The sequence below is a fragment of the Prionailurus viverrinus genome, chromosome B1, assembly GCF_022837055.1.
Source record: "Prionailurus viverrinus isolate Anna chromosome B1, UM_Priviv_1.0, whole genome shotgun sequence".
Taxonomy (NCBI): domain Eukaryota; kingdom Metazoa; phylum Chordata; class Mammalia; order Carnivora; family Felidae; genus Prionailurus; species Prionailurus viverrinus.
In genome coordinates, this window is record NC_062564.1 from 175,281,350 (window position 1) to 175,304,493 (window position 23,144).

The window sequence follows — 23,144 nt, forward strand, 5'->3', positions numbered from 1 at the left end:
CCTCGATGGATGAATGGATAAAGAAGATGTGGTATATATATATACACACAATGGAGTATTACTCGGCAATCAAAAAGAATGAAATCTTGCCATTTGCAACTATATGGATGGAACTGGAGGGTATTATGCTAAGTGAAATTAGTCAGAGAAGGACAATCATAGGACTTCACTCCTATGAGGACTTTAAGAGACAAAACAGATGAACATAAGGGAAGGGAAATGAAAATAATATAAAACTATATAATATAAATATATATAATATATAATTATATATATATAATATATAACATATATAATTTATATAAATATATATATAATATAAAAATAATATAAAAACATGGAGGGAGACAAAACAGAAGAGACTCATAAACATGGAGAACAAACTGAGGGTTGCTGGAGGGCTTGTGGGAGGGGGGGATGGGCCAAATGGGTAAGGGGCACAAAGGAATCTACTCCTGAAATCATTGTTGCACTATATGCTAACTAATTTGGATGTGAATTTAAAAAAATAAAAAATAAAACAAGTTAAAAAAAAAAAAGGAAGGAAGATGGGACTCATGGTTCTAGAAACCGCCTCAGGTCACAGCGCTGGTAGATAGTGGGCAGTACTGAATCGAGAACTCTGGGGTCATGATTCCTGGATGCCCCGGACTCACATGAAACTCACAGCCTACCAGTTTGCACGGCTGTCCCCCTGGCAGACAGAAATCTGCATACCCATGTGAGGTCAGCTTATACACCCACCTGCTTACATACCCGCTGGGGCTGCCCCCCAGAGCAGAGGTCTGCTTTGATACTGCTCATGGGATTTGCAAAAGTGAAACCTGTTTTTTCCTCCCTGACAAGGTTGACACAGACTAATTTCTGAAAGGATAAAAAGAAGGAAAAACAAAACATTATACAGCAAGTACTGAATCCAAAAAAAAAGGAGTTTCAAACAGTTTTTAAAAATCTCAGTAAAAGAATGAAAGCACTTGGCTAAGCCCTAAATTTCGTTTTCTTCAGATAATCCTATGGGGCACATAAAGGGTGGCAGGCTCCTAGCCTTCCTCCACCAAGCACTCTGGCTCCCCTATCCCAAGAGGGACCAGATTAAATAGCTAGCCCTTTTCTAGTATAACCCAACTCCAAACTTGAGAAACAAAACTGTTTTGGTTTCAAGACTTCTAGATTCTGGAGCCTTCTCCTTCATTTCATTCTAGTCTGAAATCTGCAGAGCAGAATCAACAAAGAAATGAATGATAAGCACTCTCCAGATTGAAGTTAGCATCCGCCTGTCCCTGGACCTTGCACTGACTCAGTCAAGAGACCCATCTCCTCCCTCCCCTTCCCATCTCCTCTCCCCCCTCCTCCACCCCAAACACCAACACACAGGAATATCTAGATCATTTGCTTAGTAGAACGTGGGCTTACAATGACCATTACACACATACAATAAGAATTATCAACTGATGTGGGGCCCCTGGGTGGCTCAGTGATTTAAGTGTCTGACTTTGGCTCAGGTTACGATCTCACCGTTCATGGGTCTGAGCCCCATGTGTGGCTCTGTGCTGACAGCTCAGAGCCTGGAGCCTGCTTTGGATTCTGTGTCTCCCTCTCTCTCTGCCCCTCCACCACTCTCACTCTCACTCTCTCTCTCTCTCTCTCAAAAATAAAAAAAATAAACATTAAAAACATTTTTTTAAGAATTATCAACTGACGTAACCATGGGGTCATTCTATCATAATGGCCACACAGAATGAAATAGTTTTCAAACATATGTGAGGTCTGTATTGAAATCCTCCCTAAAGAGGGATGTCCCTTTTTGTGAAGAGTGGTCCTTCTCACATGAATGTGGGCACCAAATACGCTTTGAAACATCGTAGCAAACTGTGCATCAAGGTCTAAAAGATTAACAGGGGTTAGAAAAAAGACAAGACTTTATGTAGATTAAAGCAACATTAAAGGGATTCTTTATGTGTGAAAGAAATTATGGTTTTTGGTTTAAGATTATAGCACACCCTACATTAAAAGGTGGAAGTGCTATCTTTTTATTCTTTCTGAATGTCATTTTATTGAAATCTGCTTGTTATCCGTGGCTTTAAAAAGAGAGTTGGGGCTAATTTTTAAAAGCAGGTTTTAAGTAGATCTGCTCTGTTATTTAGAGATGGAACTTAGTAACTTAATACCTTATAATTTGGGCTGAATTCATATTTATGTGTTAAAACCATCATTTAAAAACGGTGTTTTTATGTAGTTGCCTCTAGCTAAAAGCATACGTGATTACATGGGTGGCATAATCTGGGAAAAGGGACCATTTCATGCTGCAATTTACAAAAAAGTAACTTACTCAAGCAACTGTCATTCCTTTGAAACCTTTATCCCTCGTTCTCTTCTCTAACCCCCTGGGCTTTTAGCAAATTCGGATCTAGAACTTTTGAGTCCTTGATATCTTTCAGGCATTGTGTTAGGTGCTTGCGTATTTCACTTCTTTCCCACAATGATCTTGCCAGGTAGTTATTATTGTGACCAACCTTCAGAAGGGACAATGAAGTCTGAGGAAACTAAATACACAAATTTACAACAAATCTTGGGATTCAAAACCAACTGTAACCTCCAAGTTCTTTCATCTTACCCAGTACGTACTATAATGCATTTATTTTATTTTACTAATTTGTCTATTGCTGCAAAACATATCAAAATCACTGGCTTAAGACAACATTCATCTTCCCCTTACATCTGCAATTTCGGCAGGGTTCAGCAAGGAAGGCTGCCGTTTGCCTCACATGGCTTCAGCTGAACTGGGAAAGCGGAGATGCACTATCAAGGGGGCGCATTTTCCTTGACTGCAAGGTGGCCGATTTCCAGAAGCCAGGGCCCAGAAACCGGTGCGGTGCCATTTGTTCCATATTCTATTGGCCAAAACCAGTTGGGAGAGCCCAGATTCAAGGAGAAAAGTCATAGATTCCACCTCTCAGTGGGATGCATGCCAAAAAAAAAAAATTGGGGGCCATGTAACGAAACCCCCACACCTTCTAAGACTTCAGGTTCAATGGTGATTTTGTTAAATTGTGAGACTCCTCTTTTATGAATGCTTTCATCCTGCATGACTTTGCAGATGAATGCCCCCAAAGGCAACTCCTCCAAGGTGGGAAGGTCTGGGTCTTTTCTCATTTTTTTTTTTTTTTTTTTTTTACATATTCTCTCTATGTAGATTATTCAGGCTTCTGAATAGCGACCCTAGGCTTAAAAGGGAACTTTAATTTTCACATCTTCTTTTTCGTGTTCTCAGGTTTTCTTTTTTCCTTTAATATGTAATATCTTTGATTACCTCTGTTGCTTTTTACTCACTGACTTCAGTAGTTTCTGAATTCTATTTTAATTAGAGAATTTTACAGAACACTGTCAACAGAGCACCGTCTTCTGCTTGAAGCTACACCCTTTGCTTAGCAACTAACGAGCATGCAGGTCCTACCACATGCAAGTAGGTTTTCAGTCTCTTTTACAGCTAACACATTTTTCCTCCTTTAAAAAGTGGTGATTCTACCAGTTCTGTCACTTGGGCAAGAACATTTCTCACCTGTTATTTCTTGGGCATTTTTTTTCCTATTTCACTCTGGCTTGTTCTCCTTGCTTTGGCCAAATGAACCAAAACTAAACCCTTCTGTTTGTTGCATACCCCTTCCCCACTCAGGGTTCACAGTTGCAAATTCACTGCACAAAGAAGGATACACCCCATTTCTTACCCACAGGAGACATTACTAATCAATCCCTGAGCACGGGATGTGGCCCCAACGCATTTGTGGCTGCAAAACATTTCAGTCAACCACTAATGATTAAGCAATGAGAATAGCTTGCCTTCCAGGGTATATACTATTCCGTCTTTGTAATGCTTCGTCATCTTCAACTAGGCCAATCAAGCCTTTCTAATCTCTCAGTGCTCTGAATTCCTTGTTTGTATTGAATAAGGCTTCCTGCTGCCCAGCCCCAGCATGTACTCTGTGAAATATCCAGAACCACACTTCCTGCCACCTGCAGTGCTGGCTATTCTCAGCCAGGAAATGTTTCCTATTACTTTCCTAGTTCCTGTTTTCCCAACTCTCCTGAGACTCAGGGTCAGATCACTCAGACAGCAGCTGTGGCCCTGGCCTTCGATTTCAGTCCTAACAGCAGCCGACACCTTTCTCAGGACCTGGGTCCCACCTAAAGATGAGGGGCTGGGATCCTGCCTTGATTTTGCCAGATGCTTCTTACTATCCCCTCTGTCTTCCCCAGAGTCCCTATCTTGTGCCCGAACCCCTCCAATTATTATCCGAGTAAACTCTGAAGTTATACTGACACTCAAGGAAATGGAACAAATTTCAACATATATGTGCTCACTACGCCTCTTTGGTAACAAATGCTTTCTCTTCAAAAACAGTGCCTTTCTCTTGGATCTAGACTTACTCTCATCACCTACAACTGACCCAGTTCCCCACTGGCCATTCCTCTACAGCAGAGAGGTCCATTTCTTAGATTTGACACATCCTGGTCTTTCCCTTTTGACTAAATTTGATGAGCTCATGCCTGACTGGGATATCAGACACCACGGGTTGATCCCAATTTTTCCAAGTGCCCTTTGTGTGAAATACCTCACAAGCATGGTGTTTTGTTTATTTTGGGGGGGGGGGAGAGAGAGAGAGAGAGAGAGAGAGTGTGTGTGTGTGTGTGTGTGTGTAAGGGGGAGGAACAGAGAGACAGAGAGAGAGAGAGAGAGACAGAGAGAGAGAGAGAGAGAGAGAGAGAATGCCAAGCAGGCTCCATGCCATCAGCACAGAGCCCAACGAGTAGCTTGAACCCATGAACCATGACATCATGACTTGAGCTGAAACCAAGAGTCGAGTCGGACACTTAACCTACTGAGCCATCAGGGTGCCCTAAGCACAGTATACTTTCGGTAGTTATGCCTGTATTGCCTCCTAGCTGCAGGAGTCTCAAGAATGAAGACAGTATGTATCTCTTACTTCCTCTGTAACTCTCCACACCAACCAGTTAGGAGTTTGGCTGTACACAATGGGTATCTAATAAATACTGCAGGTGAGACTTAGAATAAACTCTGAAGGAAATCTATTCAGTGGCAAGAATCTGACACTATCCATAATGGATCAGATTAAACTTTATGAAAGATACCTTTTTAATTTTGTGGTTTCATTTCTGAGTTAGATTCTGTAATCACTCTTGGAATAAGACACCTGACATCTGGGCTTTGCTCTTTGTTTTGATTGTACTCATGTCAAAGCCTAGCAAATATTTTGGATTGAAAATGAGATTTCAAGGAAGCATTTCATTAGAAGTGGGTATTATTCTCTTAGAAACTACAGCTTTGGATGCCATTCAATCTCTTTATTAACTTTCTATCACGTATCCTTTTCCTAATTATACATTAGCCTACTTACTTTAATTTGCAGAAGGAATCCTGTTTGATTTCAGTAAAAAATATGAAAGATAAAGCTTTGAAACAGCAACAGGAAGGAATCGGTCTTTAAGTTAGTAGCACCAGACTTTCTTTTAGATTGTCCATAACTCAGCATATATGTATACTTTTGAACCACCTCCTAGGGGTTTTACATTGATTTAAATCACATGACCAGTAAGGGCAAAACTTGTAAGAATTTTTTTGAGTTGCAAAGAACTCTAAGCCTTTATCAAACCCAATTACCCTGTAGATGAATTCCTGTCACACTACAGGAACTGTATCATTTGCCATTTTAAAAAGTGTTTGTGAGTTTGTTTGTTTGTTTTTTTTTTGGTTGTCTATTGCTGCCTATCAATCTACCCCAAAATGTAGTGGTTTCTAGAGAGATGAAGTGACTTACCCCAAGGTCACCTGAACCACTTGAAGCACTTACCTTATGAAAGTATCTGATACAGACAGCTGATATAGTTACTGCTATTACATACAAAGCATGTCATACCTTATAGCTTAGCATCTTATGTTAGATACCAGCCGGGATAGAATTTGGCCTATTTCAAACTAGACATCCGATATAAGTGATCCTGTGTACAAATGTTAAAACTGAAAGAGGTAAGTATCTGGGTTAGGGGAGAAGCCCTTCTTCCCCTAACTGGAGGCTTCTTCTGGAGCATGGGACTCCTGGGTTCCTTTTACCTCCTTCCTTACTTCCTGGAACAGGGGTGGGAAGGTTTAAGGGGTGACTCATTTGACTGAAAATGTGGGAAAAAATAAACCAGGCAAGCTCAGTCCACCTGCTCACTCCTTCCCCCAGGAACTGACCTGTCCACACAGAGGTCATGCTCTCTTCTCCAGGCTCAGTGTTTTGTGGGGCAGGCCCTCCGGTGCCAGTGTGTGGGTAGAAGAATGTCTAATTCTGGAGTTTAGTATCAAGAAGCACAAAAGCATTCTCCGTTATTACCTTTTCAGTACCAATGGTGGTATTTTCATCTATTTGCAGGCTCCGGTTTTTCTCAGTTTAGAATTTGGAAGGTTCTACAAGGGCACTGTGCACGGAGTCCCCATCAGTGCTCAACAACTCACTGATCAGCACAACTGTGAACACCTGTCGGGCACGTGCTACGTGCCAGGCCACCAGTTTATTCACTTTGCAAGCATTTACTCACTTAACCTAATTAGGACAACAGGCCAAAGAAACTTCACAATACAACTGGGGTCTTGGTAGCTTTTGAAGTTGGCCATCATTAACTCCTCCCCGTCCCTCCCCCCCAACGTGCATCTACCTCTGCTCATCTGAGAGAGAGGGTCTATTTCCTCTCCCTCTGAAGTTAGGCTAGCCTAGGACTTGCATGGACAGAACACAGTGAAAATGACATCCTGGGATTTCCAGGGCCTTAAGAGGCCTGGTGGCTGCCATTTCCCTTCTCTCGGGTAGCCAATCCCCTACAATGAATCCTGGGCTAGACCTCTGAGTGAGGAGAAAAGCTGGAGAGCAAGCCCTCGTGGAGGAGCACTGAGGAGCCAGGCACAGGAGTGAGGCCTTCCTGGACCTTCCACAGCCCAGTTCCGCCCAGGCTTAGCTGAATGCAGTCAAGTGAGTGACTCCAGCCAACGCTCGGCAGAAGGTACCTACCTGTCTTCTTCAGGCCAAGCCCTACCTGGATTCCCCGGCAGGCACAGAACTGTGGGAAATCATAAATCATTGTTTTAAGTCACTAAATTTCAGCGTGGGCATCATGATACACGGCAGCAGACAACTGAACAAAATAAAACGCATATATACACACACCCTTTAAAGCAGTAAGTGGTGTCATTGCTATGGCGTGACAAGAATCTTAAAAGAGCTGTAGATGATTGACTAAACCATAAAGTCACAATGTCTTTGTAGCCGGCCCTATATACTCAAGTCGCACTCTTTTAAATGGCTTTCTAAATGGGCCACCTTTAAGGGATAAACCATAGTTATCACCTCAAGACATCAGCTCCATTCTCTTGTTCAAAGGGATAAAAGCTCTTCATTGAATAATAATCTCTTTCTATTCCCTCCAGAGAGCTGATCATCACTTTGCCTCGTATTTGATTACCATGTAGGATAGTGTTTACACCCTGGCTCCGTTGGCTCCTTTGGGGAGCCCTCCCAACCCTCATTCTGAGCTCTAGGCTGGCTTACTCCTCCTCAGTGTCTCTCTACTGCTCTGCTCATATCTTTAGCACGGTGCTCATCGCATATATTATTTACATAAACTGCATGAGAACAGAGACCTGCCTGTTTTGTTACTGCTGTATTCTAGGCACCAGAACAGCCCTCCATATGGAGTAAGTGTTCCATGAATGTCTCCTGGTTGAATAAGTCAATGCGCCTGCTTCCCCCCTGGACTAGACCCTGCATGTTGGTGGTGAGTGTCCATCACCGCTTCCTTTCATTCTCTCTCTTGTGCTGGAAGCCTGGAAGGGCCTAGACTTACTCACTGCGAGGGTCCAAGTGCAATTCTGACTCTGCCGGGGGGCGGTGGGGGGGGGGTGCGCCTGCATGAGATATGGAGGACAAGGGAACAAGATAAGTTCTTCTGCCTTGAGTTGTGGTGGCTGATACGTGGCTTCAGCAGTCGGGCGTGTTTGTACAAACTGGCCAGCTACACGGCTCGCAGCTAGGACAACTGGCAGTGGCTTCTACGGTTTCCTGCCCTCTAGGTGACGGCTTTTGGAAACTGCCTAGTGGTATCCCTTTCACTCCTCAGACTCTTAACAATGACTTTTGGGATGGCTGAGTTCCCTGAAGTATCTGGAGTGCTTCTTGTTTTCCTGTGGAATTCTAACTGATATGCTTCCATAGACTCCATTTCTATAAGGAGGGGAGGGTTTATCCTTCCATACCCAGGCCTGCACAGGATCTGGATCACAGCGGAAACTAATAGTGATAAAGAGAATAAGGGTGACCGTGGCAAACATTTATTTCATGTTTACTATGGGCCCAGCCCTGTTGTAAGTTCTTTATTTATTCAGTAACCCTGCAAGGCAGGCACTATTACTGTCCTCTTTCTACAGATTAGGAAACTGAGAACAAAGTAGTTAAGCAACGTGCTTAAGAATCACAGCACTAAAAGGTGGACCGTGGAGGCAAGCCCGGGCAGTCCGGCTCTCTGGTCTTGTACCTGCATCTAACATCTTCCCCTGCCTGAATGATATTTACTCCAGGACATGAAGATACAACCACTAGAAGTTGAGAATACAGTATAAATGCTCTATGTGCATTTACCATAAAGTAGCAGTTCAGTATGTTCTCCTTTAAGACTATTAACTTTGTGGTGCAAATAGCTGTGTGTATACACGCGCGCACACACAGTTTTTTTTTTTCTGCCATGTTAACTTTATTTTTTCTTTTTCTTTTTTTTAAGCATGTATTCATTTTTGAAAGGCAGAGAGAGACAGAGCACAAATGGGGGAGGGGCAGAGAGAGAGGGAGATGCAGAATCTGAAGCAGGCTCCAGGCTTTGAGCTGTCGTCAGCACAGAGCCTGATGCGGGGCTTGAACTCAAGGACCACAAGATCATGACCTTAACCATGATCTTAACCTTAACTTAACCTTATCTTAACCTTATCCTTAACTTTGGTTAAGCCGAAGTTAGCCGCTTAACCAACTGAGCCACCCAGGCACCCCTTAACTTTATTTTTTCTGATTACTTCCCAAAACAATGAAAAAACAGGAAGCCTTAAATGGGGTGCCTGGGTGGCCCAGTTGGTTAAGCGTCTAACTGGCTCAGGTCATGGTCTCATGGTTCATGAGTTCAAGTCCCATGTTGGGATCTGTGCTGACAGCTCAGAGCCTGGAGCCTGCTTCAGATTCTGTGTCTCCCTTTCTCTCTGCCCCTCCCCCACTCATGCTCTCTCTCTCAAAAATAAAAATAAACATTAAAAAGAAAAAAAGAAAAACCAGGAAGCCTCAGAAATAATTCACATTTCAGGGAAGGTAAGAAGAACCACAGTGAAGAATATTCGTAGCTTTCATTTGAATTTCTTGATGCACATCTTTCTGCCTCTTGCCTGGGAGCACAAGATAAAGTAAAAGTCAAACACTGGTTGCAACAACTGTAGGGAAAATATTTCTCTTTACTGTGGCTTCTGCCAAAATGGAGAACAAACGTTTCTACTAAGACCTCAAAGACATGGAAGAGAGAGCACGGGAACATGCAAAGACATACAAAGTCCACGTGGAAATGGACAAAGAAGCTGATCACGAATACTATGGACAACGTGCATGACTCTCAAAGTCGACCAGTGGATAAATCAGAGCGGGCGTGAAAAGGGACAAAAATAGGTGTTGGAGAAGCTTTTTCTCCAATCCTGATGTCTCCCAACACACATAGGGAGATCCACTAGCAGAGTAGCCCTGGACAGGGCCATTACTTACTATTCAGGGCAGAAGTGTCTTAATCAGATGGAGGCATTTGGAAGGAAAATCTGAGCACAAACAGTCCAGCCCCTTTGTTCTCTCTTGTAAGTGAACCTGTCATTCTTTGTTCTTCTTCCATGTCTTAAATTTTCAAAGGGCCAACTCTGTCCACCAGCTGGGGGAAGGGGCAGGTTTATGCCCTGGTCCATTGCTGACACTGCCTGGGAGGGTAAGTTTATGCAGTTCTGAGGTTCAGCACTGGAAAACCCTACTTGGCTCGAGTCCAAAGCCATATTTCTCCCGAAAGGTCCACAGTCCTTACCTGCACTTCCAGAATCCACAAAGTAATGAAAACAAAAAAATTTTTCCCCGATTCATCTGGCAGCAAAACCTTAAGTGACCTGAGTCACCAGTGGCAAAACGTGACCCTAACAGACATGAAACTACTTAAATCCTCATTTTTCCCCTTAGAGCATTGTGTTGCATGTCGTAGCCAACAGCCCCATGTGCCTATTTAAATTTAAACTAAGTTACAATAGATTCTCAGTCCTACCAGCCACATTTCAAAAGCTCAATAACAGCTATATTTAACTAGTACTACCACACAGGACAATGCAGATGAAAACCTTCCAGCACTGCAGAAAGTACAGCTTAGAGTGAAGGCATGTTTCCTTATACACACATTCATATTTGCTTACGGGATATGACCCAGACCCTACATAATAAATAGCATACGTACCATTTTCTTCCTAAACCTAAAAAAATATGAAATTCCAAAATCGTATCTGGCCCAAAAGATGATAAAGGAGCATGGGCCCACATCAGTTTTTACCAGTAATAAAAGCAATATCTTGACCTTCTATTTGCTTTAGACATTACCAGTTACGGACTAAATGGTTGTGTTCCCCCAAATTCACATGTTGAAGCCCCAAGCCCAAAAGTGATGGTACTGTGGGGCGAGACCTTTGGGAGGTAATTAGGTATAGATGAGGTCACGAAGGTGCCCTATGATGGGATTACTGTCCTATTTATAAGAGGAGGAAGAGACACAATAGTTCTCTCTCCACCACATGAGGACATGACCTTCTTGCCGGTGACCATGGAGGCAGAGGCTGGAGGGACAAAGCTGCAAGCCAAGGTCCACACAGCATGGACCACCAGGAGCCACCTGAAGCTAGGAAGAGTCAAGGAAGGGCCCTTGCCTAGAGCCTTCAGTGGGAGCACAGTCGTGCTGACACCTTGATTTGGGACTTCCGGCCTCCAGAATCAGGAGACTGTAAGTTCCTGTACTTTAAAACCCAGTTTGTGGCCAATGTCATGACAACTCTAGGAAATGAAGACAGAGTTTGCTACCAAGAGGCAGGTGCTGCTGTAACAAACACCTAAAACATGGGGAAACAGCTTTGGAACTAGGTAATGGGTAGAGATTAGAAGAGTTGGGAGGTACATGCTAGAAAAAGCCATGACTGCCACAAAGAGACAGTTACTGGCAATTCTGGGGAGAGCTCAGAAAGGAAAGAGGAGAGCTGTGGAGAAAGATTCTTAGAGAATCCAGAAATTGTGAACAGAATATGGCCATTCTGCTGAACTGGCCATCCGGGCGACACCTAAGACTGAAACCAGGAACATGTTATCGCCCAACAGAGCAGAGGCAAGTGCTATAAAGTGGTCAACGATGTAGCTGAACTGTGTTCTAGTGTTTTGTGGAAGGTAGCACTGGTAAGCCAGGAAACTGGACGAAGGGGTGGCTTGGTTCCTCCTGCGTGCAGAGGAAAAAAAAAAAAAAAAAAAAGGAGGAACCGAGAAAGGAATTGTTAAAACAAAAAGGAACCAGAACTCTAGGATCTGGGAAAGTCTCAGCTTATCCGTATCACACAAAAGGACAAACCGAGAGTTTTTTGCTCTGAAAACCAAGAGTGTGGTCGAGCAACCCTTTGATATGGGTGTAAATCACGGACCACCCCAGCAGGGGCAAGGTTCAGCTGGAACTGAGGAAGACAGGGGTTGCAAGGAAGATAGGTGGACTGAGATCCTGCAGGATTGAGCCATAAGGCCATTCAGCTGTGGTTCTTCAACACAAAGGGAGAATGACCTCAAAGGAGATTTGGAGATCATCAGGGTTGCATCTTGGTTCAAAGGTAGGGGAAGGCATCACCTGGACTTCAACAGGGCAGATGGCGTCGTCCAAAGCCTTGAGGGCAGCGCCTCCTGGAGTCTTGGTGGGTAACTCCCTTCCACAGAGTTACACATGTAGCACTGCTACCCCCAGGGGGTATGGAAAGCAGAGCATCAAACCAAAGACCATTATTCTAGGCTTCAAGACCTAATGGTATTTGCCTTGCTAGTTTTTGAACTAACTTGGGACCCTTCATCCCTTTTTTCATTCCAATTTCTTCCTTTTAGAATGACAGGCAATCCTATGCCTCTCCCACCATTCCATTTTGTAAGCACACAACTTTTCTGGTTTCACACGCTCACAGCAGGAAAGGATTTCTGCCTCTGGATAAATCATATCTGGAGTTTCACCCATACCTGATTTAGATTGTATTTAGACGACACTTTGGGCTGTAGACTTTAGAACTGATGCTGGAGCAGGTCGAGACTTTTGGAGTTGTTGGTATGGAATGAATATCATTTGTATGCAACAAGGACATGAATTTGGGGAGGTGCAGGGACAGAATGTTATGGCCTTAATATTTCTGCCCCTCCCTCATTCATATGTTGAAGCCCTAACAGCTAATGTGATGGTATTTTATTGATTTTGAGAGACAAACACTGCACAGGGGATGGGCAGACAGAGAGGAGAGAGAGAGAATCCCAAGCAGGTTCTGAGCTGTCAGCACAGAACCTGACATAGGGACTCAATCTCTAGAATGGTGAGGTCATGACCTGAATGGATATCAAGAGTTAAGCATGCTTAACTGACTAAGTCACTCGGGCACCCCTAATGTCAGGGTATTTAGAGGTAGACCCTTTGGGAGGTAATCAGATTTAGATGAAGTTATTAGAAGATTTAGATGAAGGATGGGATCAGCATCCTTATTAAAGAAAAAGAAGAAAGACCAGAGCTTGTGCTCTATGTAAGGACACAGTGAGAAGATGGTCATTGGAAAATCACAAGGAGGTCCCACACCAGGAATCACACTTGCCAGCACCCTTATCTTGGACTTGCCAGCCCCCAGAACTGTGAGAAATAAAAGGTCTGTTGTCGAAGCCACTCAGTCTATGGTATTTTGTTGCAGCAGCAGCCTGAGCTAAGACAGACATTACTGTGCTCTAAACTGATTAAGAGTTAAGGCAGGGGTGCCCGGGTGGCTCAGTTAAGTATTCGACTCTTGGTTTCAGCTCAGGTCACAATCTCTCAACTCATGGAATCAAGCCTGACATCAGGCTCTGCACTGACAGCATGGAACCTGTCTGGGATTCTCCCCTCTCTCTCTCTGCCTCTCCCCTCCCTTCATCTCCCTCTCTCCCTATTTCTTGCTCTCTCTCAAAACAAACAAAAAAACAAACAAACAAACCAACAGGAATTGAGGCAAAGAGGATTATTTATTACGCTCCCATGAATTTCAATACAGGGAGAGAATTATGCTGGCTCTTCTCCTCCACATATTCATGGACAATTCAGGCTCATCACAGTGGAAGATTTTATACACGTTTTAGAATCACTGTTCCAAAAAGGTGTATGTGCCATTCTGGCAGAGAAGCATGGCTAAATAACTAGAAGACTCCCAAGGATTAATACAGAAGCCACAGATGGAATTTCTACCTTGGGTGGAAGGTGGGACTAGATGAAGTCCAAGGCTTATTCATGTAAGAGAATCTGGGACAATGCTATTGTCTCCCCCACACTGGTTCTTCTCCAGTGTCCTTAATGTGGCGTGGACTGGTCGTATGCAGATATACTTTTGGACCAAAACAGGTCCATTAGAGTCCAGAACATTCCGAAATTTCCTTGAATGCCCTTGAGGCTACCCCTCTGGTGTAAGTGAAGTAGGTCAGAGCAGCCATGTTCCCTCTCTGTTAGTCAGCTTCTGGCTGGCTGTCAGGATTCAAGAGTAAGGATAACACTTATCCACTATATATCCAGCTGATTGTCTTGTCCATGTGGGTGGAAGAGATTTCACAGAAATCTGGCATAAACCTAGGCTGGGCCACAGAGTACCAAGAGAGAGGTTTTGAGTCCCCTGAAAGCTCCACGTTATTTTGCTATCCAGGTTCAGGCAAGTAGCTTAACCTGGCACAGCCTTAGTTTCCTTATCTGTGAAACAGGGAGAACAGCCCCTGGTCCACCATCCTGACAGGATTTGGGGATGGAAATCAAAATTAAAATACTGAATGAGCTAACACATGGGAAAGTAATTTTTATGTATTACCTTCATTATTGATAAGTAAAGTCCATACAAACCTTTTAAAGCAATATGTATTAACACAATAACCTAAGGGAGACCCTAGCTGAATTCTTAAACATACTGCTAGGAGTTCAACACAAAGCAGCTTTTATCTAGAGCATGAATTGATTTCCACTTGTAGGGAAAAGCATGAGATAATGTTCTTTGTCTTAATTGGACAGTGGAGAAACTCTTGAGTATTGGCCAAGAATCTAATATTGGATGGAACCAAAACACAACCATTTGCTTCCTGAATTGCATCCACAAAAATTTCGTGGTGGAGTGCTGCCTCTGATAGAGCATTTACCAAGACTGCAAGGTTTCACGCACAGGCCCCCCAAAAATACCCGTCTCTGTCTCTTCTATTTAATATACCCTCGACTCTCCAATTTGATCAAATCTGGGTGCTAACCCTGTTACAACTTCTCACGTAGAAGTCACATTTCTGGTCCTTCAAGATCAATGTACAAGCTTAGCTCACACAGTAAGCAGGAGACATGAAAGCCTCCCTTCTGTTTGCTTTCCTAAGAGTAACATATGGCAAAGCTTTTAAGAAACTAGAAAATTTGAAGAATCATATGGACAAGCTTATGAAAAAAATGACATTAATCTTAAATATTAATTCATTATTGACTTAACACACATTCATGATCATTGATTTTTATTTTAGAAATTACAAATTTAAAGGAAAAACAAACTACTGATATTAACATTTTCACAGTATTTTTGAAGGAACATGTTTAAAGAAAAACAGTAATTTTGCTGGTTCTACATCAGCAGACTTAAACACTTCTCATGAAATTTCTTTCAAGCTTAGGAGAAGTGAAAATTTTAAGACAACATTTTCTAACACAATTCTCCCAACCACTTAAAAAAATGTTTTAGCATTAAAAAAAAAAAAAAAAAACACCTTGAATACTTAAATTGCAGATTACCAGTAGTCTTCAAACAGGCTGCATATCTCCATGTTTTCCTTTATTCGGACTTAAGTAAAAATCCTGGAAGACATATCTGAGATTTTAAAAGGTTTTAAAAGGGTGGACAGTAATTTCCTAAATGCCTCAATTATTAAATTTTGTGAAAATGAACTGCAAACTTTATTAGCACAGTTGTGCCTCTGTCTCAAAAAGTATACAGTCTTTCTATTATTATATAGGTAACTGTGAGTTACCTATTTGAGTCTTTCCCCAATGCCCTGACATAATGTAAAGTTTCCCTGAGATTTTTGTTTTGTTTTTTACAACTTCTTTAGAAAGTGATTTTTGTTAGTCTCTCAAAATGCTTTTCAAAAGCAACCAGACTCTTGGGTTAAAAAGATTATATCTAATGATTGTTAACGCTTACTTTTTGTCAGACTCAAAGCTTGTTAGAGTGCATAAAAAAGGCTCCTGCAAAACTTATCTTATGGCCACACATTTACTTTTTCTAGAAAAGAGCAATTCCTGCAGTTTTATCCAGCTTAAGTCAAATGCTTCCTACTTCTTCACTTACTAGTAAGGAAAGTTAATATTCAGGTCCTAAAACTCAAAGGCAGTGTTGAGCAAAAAAAGAAATGAACCATCATCCAGCGCTCAGCCGCTGTGATTTGCGAATGCGAGAAATCAACAAGTTTGCGTTTGGCGCCTACCAGGTGCCCAGCCTTGAGCAGAAACAGGCCTGAGTAGGTCAGGTTCCAAACCGGGAAATCAAGCCCGGGGTCCAGCTGTAGAGATGAACTCCTGAGCGCTCGCCACGAAACCAGCGCCGGGATGAACGCCCATCTATCCCGGGGCCCCACAGCGCGTTTCCTCTGCAATCGCCGCGGGCCTCCGATTCACAGAGGATTCTCCTGCCCTCCAAAGCGAAGGGCACCGTCGCACTCACAAGAGGCTAGTCTCAGGGAACCCCATATGCTCACCCCGCTCGGCGCGAACAAGTATCAAGGGAGGAAGCCCGCCTTCAGGACCCCGCAGCTGAGCCGCGAGCGAGACGAACTACTATTTGCGTTCGCGACAACCCCGGAGAAGACACCGCTAAAAGAAAAGGTGGTAGTGGAAGCAGGTTGGCGCTTCCAGAAGCGTCTAATGCCTCGGACGTTTCTTAGCTCGATCTGAATTCGTAACCCGGGCGAGGGGCGCGAGAATGGGGGTCCCAGGGGAAGCCAGCGGGCAGAGGGGATGAGCGAAGGGAGAATAAAAGTGATTCAAATGAAATTCCCACGCGCTCAGGCCATCCACGCTTTCAGCTGGAGGAAGGGAGATTGGGGCACGCACGGCGCGCCCGGCTGTGCTGCGGAAACTCTCTGGCTCCCGGCGCGCGCGGACGGACGGAAGGACTGACGGGCAAATCCGGGCGAAGGACTTACCTTCAGGGTTGGCGCTGATGAAGACCCGCACGCTTCGCCCGGCGGGCACGAGGTGAGAAGGCAGGGCGTTGAGGTTCCCGGAGAAAGCCGCCCGCCGGAGCGCAGAGTCCCGGGGACAGGGCAGCCTGGTGCCCGCGCCGGCCGGCCACATCGCCCTCTGGGAGGAATAGCCGCCGCCGCCTCCTGGTCCTCGGTTCCTGCCCGCGGCTCCGCGGAGCAGCTAGGTCGATCCCCGCAGGCGGCGTGGCTCAGAGCCGCCCCGAGCCCGAGGCGCCGCCGGCGAGCTCCGCGGCGCACACCACCGGCAGGCGCGGGGCGGCCATACGGACCCTCGGGCCGCTGACGCCGCCGCCTCCCGGCTCTCTGGGCGTCAGCCTTCGCCCGCCGCCGGGGGCTCAGCACAGCAGCCGGCGGGAGGTCAGCGTGGCGGTGGCTGCGGCGGCGGCTACGCGCGCGGCGCCTCTTTGCGCCGGGAAGCGCCCGCGCCGGCCGCCCAGCCCGCGGCCATCTCCCCGTCCGCGCCTGCCGCGGGAAGAGGGGTCGCCGAGGTGACGGGTACCGAGCGGAAGAGAGCTGCTCGAACTTTATCTGCTGAAGGCGTCCGACTTTATGGGAACGTCCTTCCGCGGGGCGGTGAACTCACCCGCGGCTTAATGGGCGGCAGGGGCGGGGGCGCGGGGGCCGCGGGCTGCCCGTGGGCCTCCCGGGCTTCTCTGAGGACGATCCCGAGCGCTCGTGGCTGTCTCCTTGGTGGAGAACATGAAAGAAACTAGCCCGAGATCCCTCTGACTCCTCCAACTCTCCTAAAGGTCAAACAAGCCCTCAGCATTTTGGGGAACGCACGCCTACCGGCGCCGGCGCCTCTTTGCCTACGTGCCGCCAATTCCGGCCTCAAAGTTAGACTCACGCACTGAGCCCGGCCCCCGAGGGTGCAAAGCATCAAAACTCGGGACCCTTTTGAGCGTCCTGGAGGGGCTGTCACCGTCGCCCGGCCTCAGGTGGCGCAGGTGACTGTCTTGCCGCTCCGCTGGCCTCACGCTCGGCAGAGCCGGGGGTTTTTATAGAGAAGCCGCGCCGCTCACGTGCTCCTCGCCGCGTGGTCGCGGAACCTTTCCAAGAGTGGGTCTCCGCGGGAAGCCTTCCCAAGGTCTGGAAGGCTCCAGAGGGGTCCTTCCTGCCCCCGCCCTGGCGCATTCCCGGGCCACTCCGGGAGCTGGGCGGCTCCAGGAGTCCCGTGCCGCCCGGTGCGCGCCTGGGCCCGGCAGGCCTTTGGGGGCTCCGGGGAGCGCTGTTTGGCGCAAGAGCCCGCAAAGTGCAGGTGGCCACGGATTGGGGCGGGGTGCGAGAGATCAGAGTTGGCTTTTGGCCGCTTTTCCAAGTCCCTTCAGGCTTCGCCTGACGCTGATCCGACGGGGCCAGAGCGGTCGCGGAACTCTGCTATCCCGGGGTTGGGAGTCGTAGCTCTAGGGGTCTGGTCTACGGCGGGGTGACGTAAGATGCCGAGGGACCCCAACGTAAAATCACCATCTCCGGTGCCCGCTCACTGCCCTTGCCAAGTACTGCAAATTCCAGGACAGGAAGAACTCGTAGAATTAAAAGTGTGATTGTACTTGGGGTGGGGGAAGGGAGGAGGTGTGTTTGGAGCCTTAATTGGAGTTTGGCGTCCAAACCTCTCATTGTGAGCTTTGGGGCAGGAACTCCTGGCTCTTAGAGAGGAAGAACGGCTTTTCCAAACCTTTGGGATTGGAAAGGGGGTGCTTGGGCACAGGGTGCGGGCAGCTCAGCTGCAAATTTTATCTTCTCACCTGGGGCTTCTCCTGGCCTCCTCCTGGCCTGCACTTCTCCTAGGTCCTGCTGGTGGCAGTGAAGTCCTATGCACTGCTGTTTATTTTCTGACCCCACCCCGTTCCCAAAACATGCTTTCTGGGGTAATCTTTCGGAAGAATTGGGTCTCTGGGTTTTTAAGGCTGCCTCTCCACTACTGGGAACCAGGGGGCAGTCAACCGTTCGAACTCTGTAATAATTTGATGCAACCAGTAAAGAAACGTTGAACATAGCCAGGCATTTGTTCAACTGATTCCATTTAGCAAATTATCTCCTTCCCTCTCCAGCTTTATTACTCCCAGGTGGGAACATTGTCCGGCAGGAAGGAGGTCTCCGAAAGATTTCCTGATATCCCAGGAGGTATGGACTGAGAGTTCTGGAACAGGTCATGAATATACAGTGTCCGTTACAGTACCAGCCTTTATGAATATACAGTATTTATTACTGGAGAAAAGAGCCAGGACCACTTTATGCCTAATCTCAATGCTGCTTATAAGAAACTGATAAGAAGTTTCCGGATTGTCAGGGACCTGCCTTCCTTTCTTTTGTTTCCCCCTACTTATTTGGTGGTTTCTCTCTTAAAAATCAGATTAGTGTTTGTGTCTTCCGACCTTTGCTTCACATCTCAAAGTGTTGCACTTTCTTAAGATGACTTTGGGATTTTTGGCAGCCTCTATAACCTAATTAACTGTTCTAGACAGGCCGAAGTTTAGCATCTGCCAGTGTCACTGCAGACCAAGGATGCAGAGGAGAGAGACTTTCACATTTTTTGTGCGGCGGTGTTTTAAAGGGCTCCCTGCACAGCCAGCTTCACATAGGTAGAGCCAGCGCTGTCTTTGGGTTATCAGGGAGCTGTCTACCTTAGGACACCTCCTAAGGACACTACCCAATCAACCACCTCCCTCCTCTATACACATATACACATACATCTCTCTCCTATCTTCGAAGTTTTCTGTCTCTTGCTAATATCTGATCTCCTAAAACCAGAGATTCATTCATTAGTGTGGAAATGGCATAAGGGAAATGTCACCCTTGGCACTAACACTGTTAGGAATTAACTAGATTTATTTCCCACCCCAAGGCACTTGTGACTATACCAGTGGAGAGAGAAAGAAAAGAGAAAAGAACTGAAAACGGAAGGGAAGGAGCTGGTTTGAATGTGGAAGGCAGGCCCTGACTTCTAGCTAGGAGACGGTTTTGTTTTTATATCCGTTTGAAACACTTTACAAACATTTTCTCCTCTTCATCAAATACTGAACATGTTATTATTCCTTCCATTTTACACATGAGAAAACCAACGTTCAAAACAGAGAAGGGCTTGTCCAAGGTCGTATAACTATGGGATCCAGGTATTGTGGCCCCAGTCTTAGCACTCTTTGCAACAAACCTCTTCTATTTTCTAATTTTGCCTGGGTCTGGCCCTGGCTGACATCTTTAGTAACCTGGAAGATAGATGTTCAGGTCTGCGTTCACAGGTGTGGAAGGCTGGTTATCACCTCTGCTTCCGTGTGGCAGAGAAGGTCTATGTCTACAAGATCACACTGGACTAGACTCTCCCAACGTAATTGCAGAATGCCTTGTATTCCTGTTGTTTCCTGATGAGACCACAGGTAAACCCATAGCATCCTTGCAGCTGGCTGGAAAGTTTAAAGCGTCTAGAAATTGGAAGATAAAAGTACAGGAAAAATGGGCTGGGAACCTCGCTTGTGACCAAGGACGGGTATTCCCCTCTTCATCCTCCCACACACCCCGGTTAATAGGACAGAGGGCCACAGAGAGGCATGGTCTTTAGGCAACAATGGTCGCAGCCCTTGATAAAAACAGGACTGTTCAAAGGTTCAATTACTGCTAGGTTCTTCCTACTCATAGAGCTAGGAGGAACATTGTGCTCATGGACTCCAACTCCCCTTGATATATGATAATGCCCCTCTCACAAGGTAGTTTTATAAAACATGAGGAAGGAAACCTAAACTAATATATTGATATACTGAGCACTTGTAAGCTAGACACTGTGATAGATTCTTTAAATCGCACTGTATCTGGGGCCAGGGCCCAACACCTCTAATATCCCCACTTGATATCCCATTTTGGACACAGCTGTCCCTTGAATACCTTTTATGATGTGCACACATCATCTTTGGCGATGTATATGCAGGTTCCCCTGTCTGAGGTCCATGTTATGGAAATATACCTCACCTACTCCCCTTCCCTGCCCTGGCAGTGGTTTTTCACCCATCTGCATGGCTCTATCCCTTGGCCAGGTCATCCTGCTGAGATGACAGGGCTGGTGATCATAAAGCACACAACCAGAGCCCCTGCCGCTGACTCTGACCCTGCAGAAGGAAGGGCCACCCCTCAAGCTGTATTTACCTATATGTACACTCACTTTTCTGCATGTCAAATATCCTGGGTTCTTCTGGACCAGTGTTATGTATTTGTCCACATGGACAGAAGTGGAAATAGAGCCCCTGGTGTTATAAAAATGACCAAATTACCACACCCTATTCTAACTATCTCAGGAAATCGAGCCAATGAAGCCAATGATGTGTTTTTGTGTTTCCTAGACTTGAACAAGAATGTCAAATTTAATATTACATTAATGTTCATGGTGGCCCTTGAATGTGAGTGATAAAGGTTTGAATCTGCTTTGGGGATGTGAGGAGTAGATTATACAGGTCCACTCAGATGAGGACTCTGCTTTCCAAGGTTCCAGCTCAGGAGAAAAGCTGGGCCATCAGGAACCCACTTACTTGTTTACAAAGTGGAAATTTTCGGTGTATGTGAGAATTTGTCAGCATAACAATTTGCCAACAGAGAGGGTTGATTCAGAGGTGTCTGTGACATAATAGAATTCACAGCAGCTTGGTTTTAAATAAAGTTACACCTTTCTGAAATTGCTATCTGATGTTTTCATGACTCAGAAATTCTAACTTTATATCCACCCCCTTCCAAATCTGTTTAATGTATTTTTTGATCAGTCTGCCTCTTACAACCTTCTAAATACTCACATTGTTTTGTAAGCACTGGGCATACCACACAAAGTAGAAGAAAGTAAGGTGAGTTGTTTAAAAATTTGTAGTTTATTTCATATTTCTCAGTCAGATATTTCATTTTCATTATATGATTGCCAAATATTTTCCCCCTCATGCCATTAATCTTAAACACAGTACCCTCTCCTCTCTTGTCCCTTTATCTGATACTGGTTTGGAGAATTGCTTTTTACAAAGCTCTTTCACACATGTTAACTCATTTTGATTCTAACCCTGAGAGGTAGTTTCTGCATTAACTATACTACCTTTCCCCCCTCCCCCCTTTTTTAAATTTTTAAAAAAATTTTTTTTTTAAACTTTTTTTTAACGTTTATTTATTTTTGAGACAGAGAGAGAGAGACAGAGCATGAATGGGGAAGGGGCAGAGAGAGAGGGAGACACAGAATCGGAAGTAGGCTCCAGGCTCTGAGCCATCAGCCCAGAGCCCGACGCGGGGCTCGAACTCATGGACTACGAGATCGTGACCTGAGCTGAAGTCGGACGCTTAACCGACTGAGCCACCCAGGTGCCCCCCCCTTTTTTTTAATATGAAAAAGTAGATCAAGAGATTTAAGTGGCATGTCCAAGTTCATTCAGTTAGTGGTTGGCAGAGCCAGTATTAAAACTAAAGCTCTGACCACCAAACCATGGATTTAATTACAATGTATCACATGACTACCAATATATAACAAGATCCATCTGGCCAAATTGATGGACATCATTTGTACCTCTCTATGAAATTTATATGGGTTGTTAGGCAAACCAAATCATACAGGGTATAAAACACTCCACCTGGATTGCAATGTTACCTACATGGCTTATATACATTGGTTTCCATATTTTTTATTGAGCAAAAGCTAGGTTCCATATCCTTTAATTCTATTAACAGCTCAATTTTATAGTAACAAGTAACAAGAGGTTCTGAGAGTTTAAATAATTTGTCCAAATTCAGGTAGCTAGTAAATAGCAAAGCTAGAATGTGAGCCAGATTTCTCTCCCAATGTTATTAAATGAGATCTTTCTACCACAGAAGACTGAATCCACATGAATAAGATACAAAAAATATTCTCTTTATAGTATTCCATACTGACATGGCCCCAGTATCTTAAATGTACTGCCCGGGTCAATCATCTCATTGTTTAAATGCTTGTACTTAACTAGAAGAGTATTAAACTTAATGTATGCTAATTTTACTTTTGGTCCCCCAAAGTTTTAATGGGACCAAGTGTTCTTTTCCTGGGTATTTTTCCTGTAAAAATTAAGCATAGATGATAATTCTATCACAGTCTCTCTAAACATAATTCTATGGATTCTATTTTCTAAAAAAATACTCTTGCAGTTCTGCTTTGTATTTGTTATTTGATTGAAATTACTTCTTCACAAAATAATGGTCCCCATCACAGTCCTTTAGCCTGAATTAGTGACAGTTACACCATGTGTCTGCTTGGGTCACATAATGTAAATGATCCTACTGACTAAATTTAGAGAACAATAGGCAGAAATTGACAGGTTATTTACATTTAGTCAGGGTGAAGAGTAGGCAGTTATTTACGATTGCTTTGAGGTTTTGAGGAACATTTACAAATCAAATGATTCACAAACGGGTTTAAATTCTGTACTCCTATCACTTCTTGGAAAGTAAGGGAAGATCATTTGGCCATCATTTGGAGTCTTTGGAACAGATTTAAAATTTAGGGGACTTATTTTCTTCCTCTCAAAATAAATATGGTGTAGA

General features: G+C 44.8%; 1 protein-coding gene across 1 annotated transcript in view; it reads right to left on the reverse strand.

The window, feature by feature from the left end:
• NWD2 (NACHT and WD repeat domain containing 2) overlaps positions 1–16,861 on the reverse strand; it is a 182,036-nt gene extending 165,175 nt beyond the window's left edge. Inside the window, exon 1 of the mRNA XM_047856983.1 lies at positions 16,557–16,861. Coding sequence (XP_047712939.1) covers positions 16,557–16,707 — 151 coding nt within the window. The 5' untranslated portion in view covers positions 16,708–16,861. The remainder of the gene's footprint in view (positions 1–16,556) is intronic.
• Between the last annotated feature and the right edge of the window lie 6,283 nt (positions 16,862–23,144).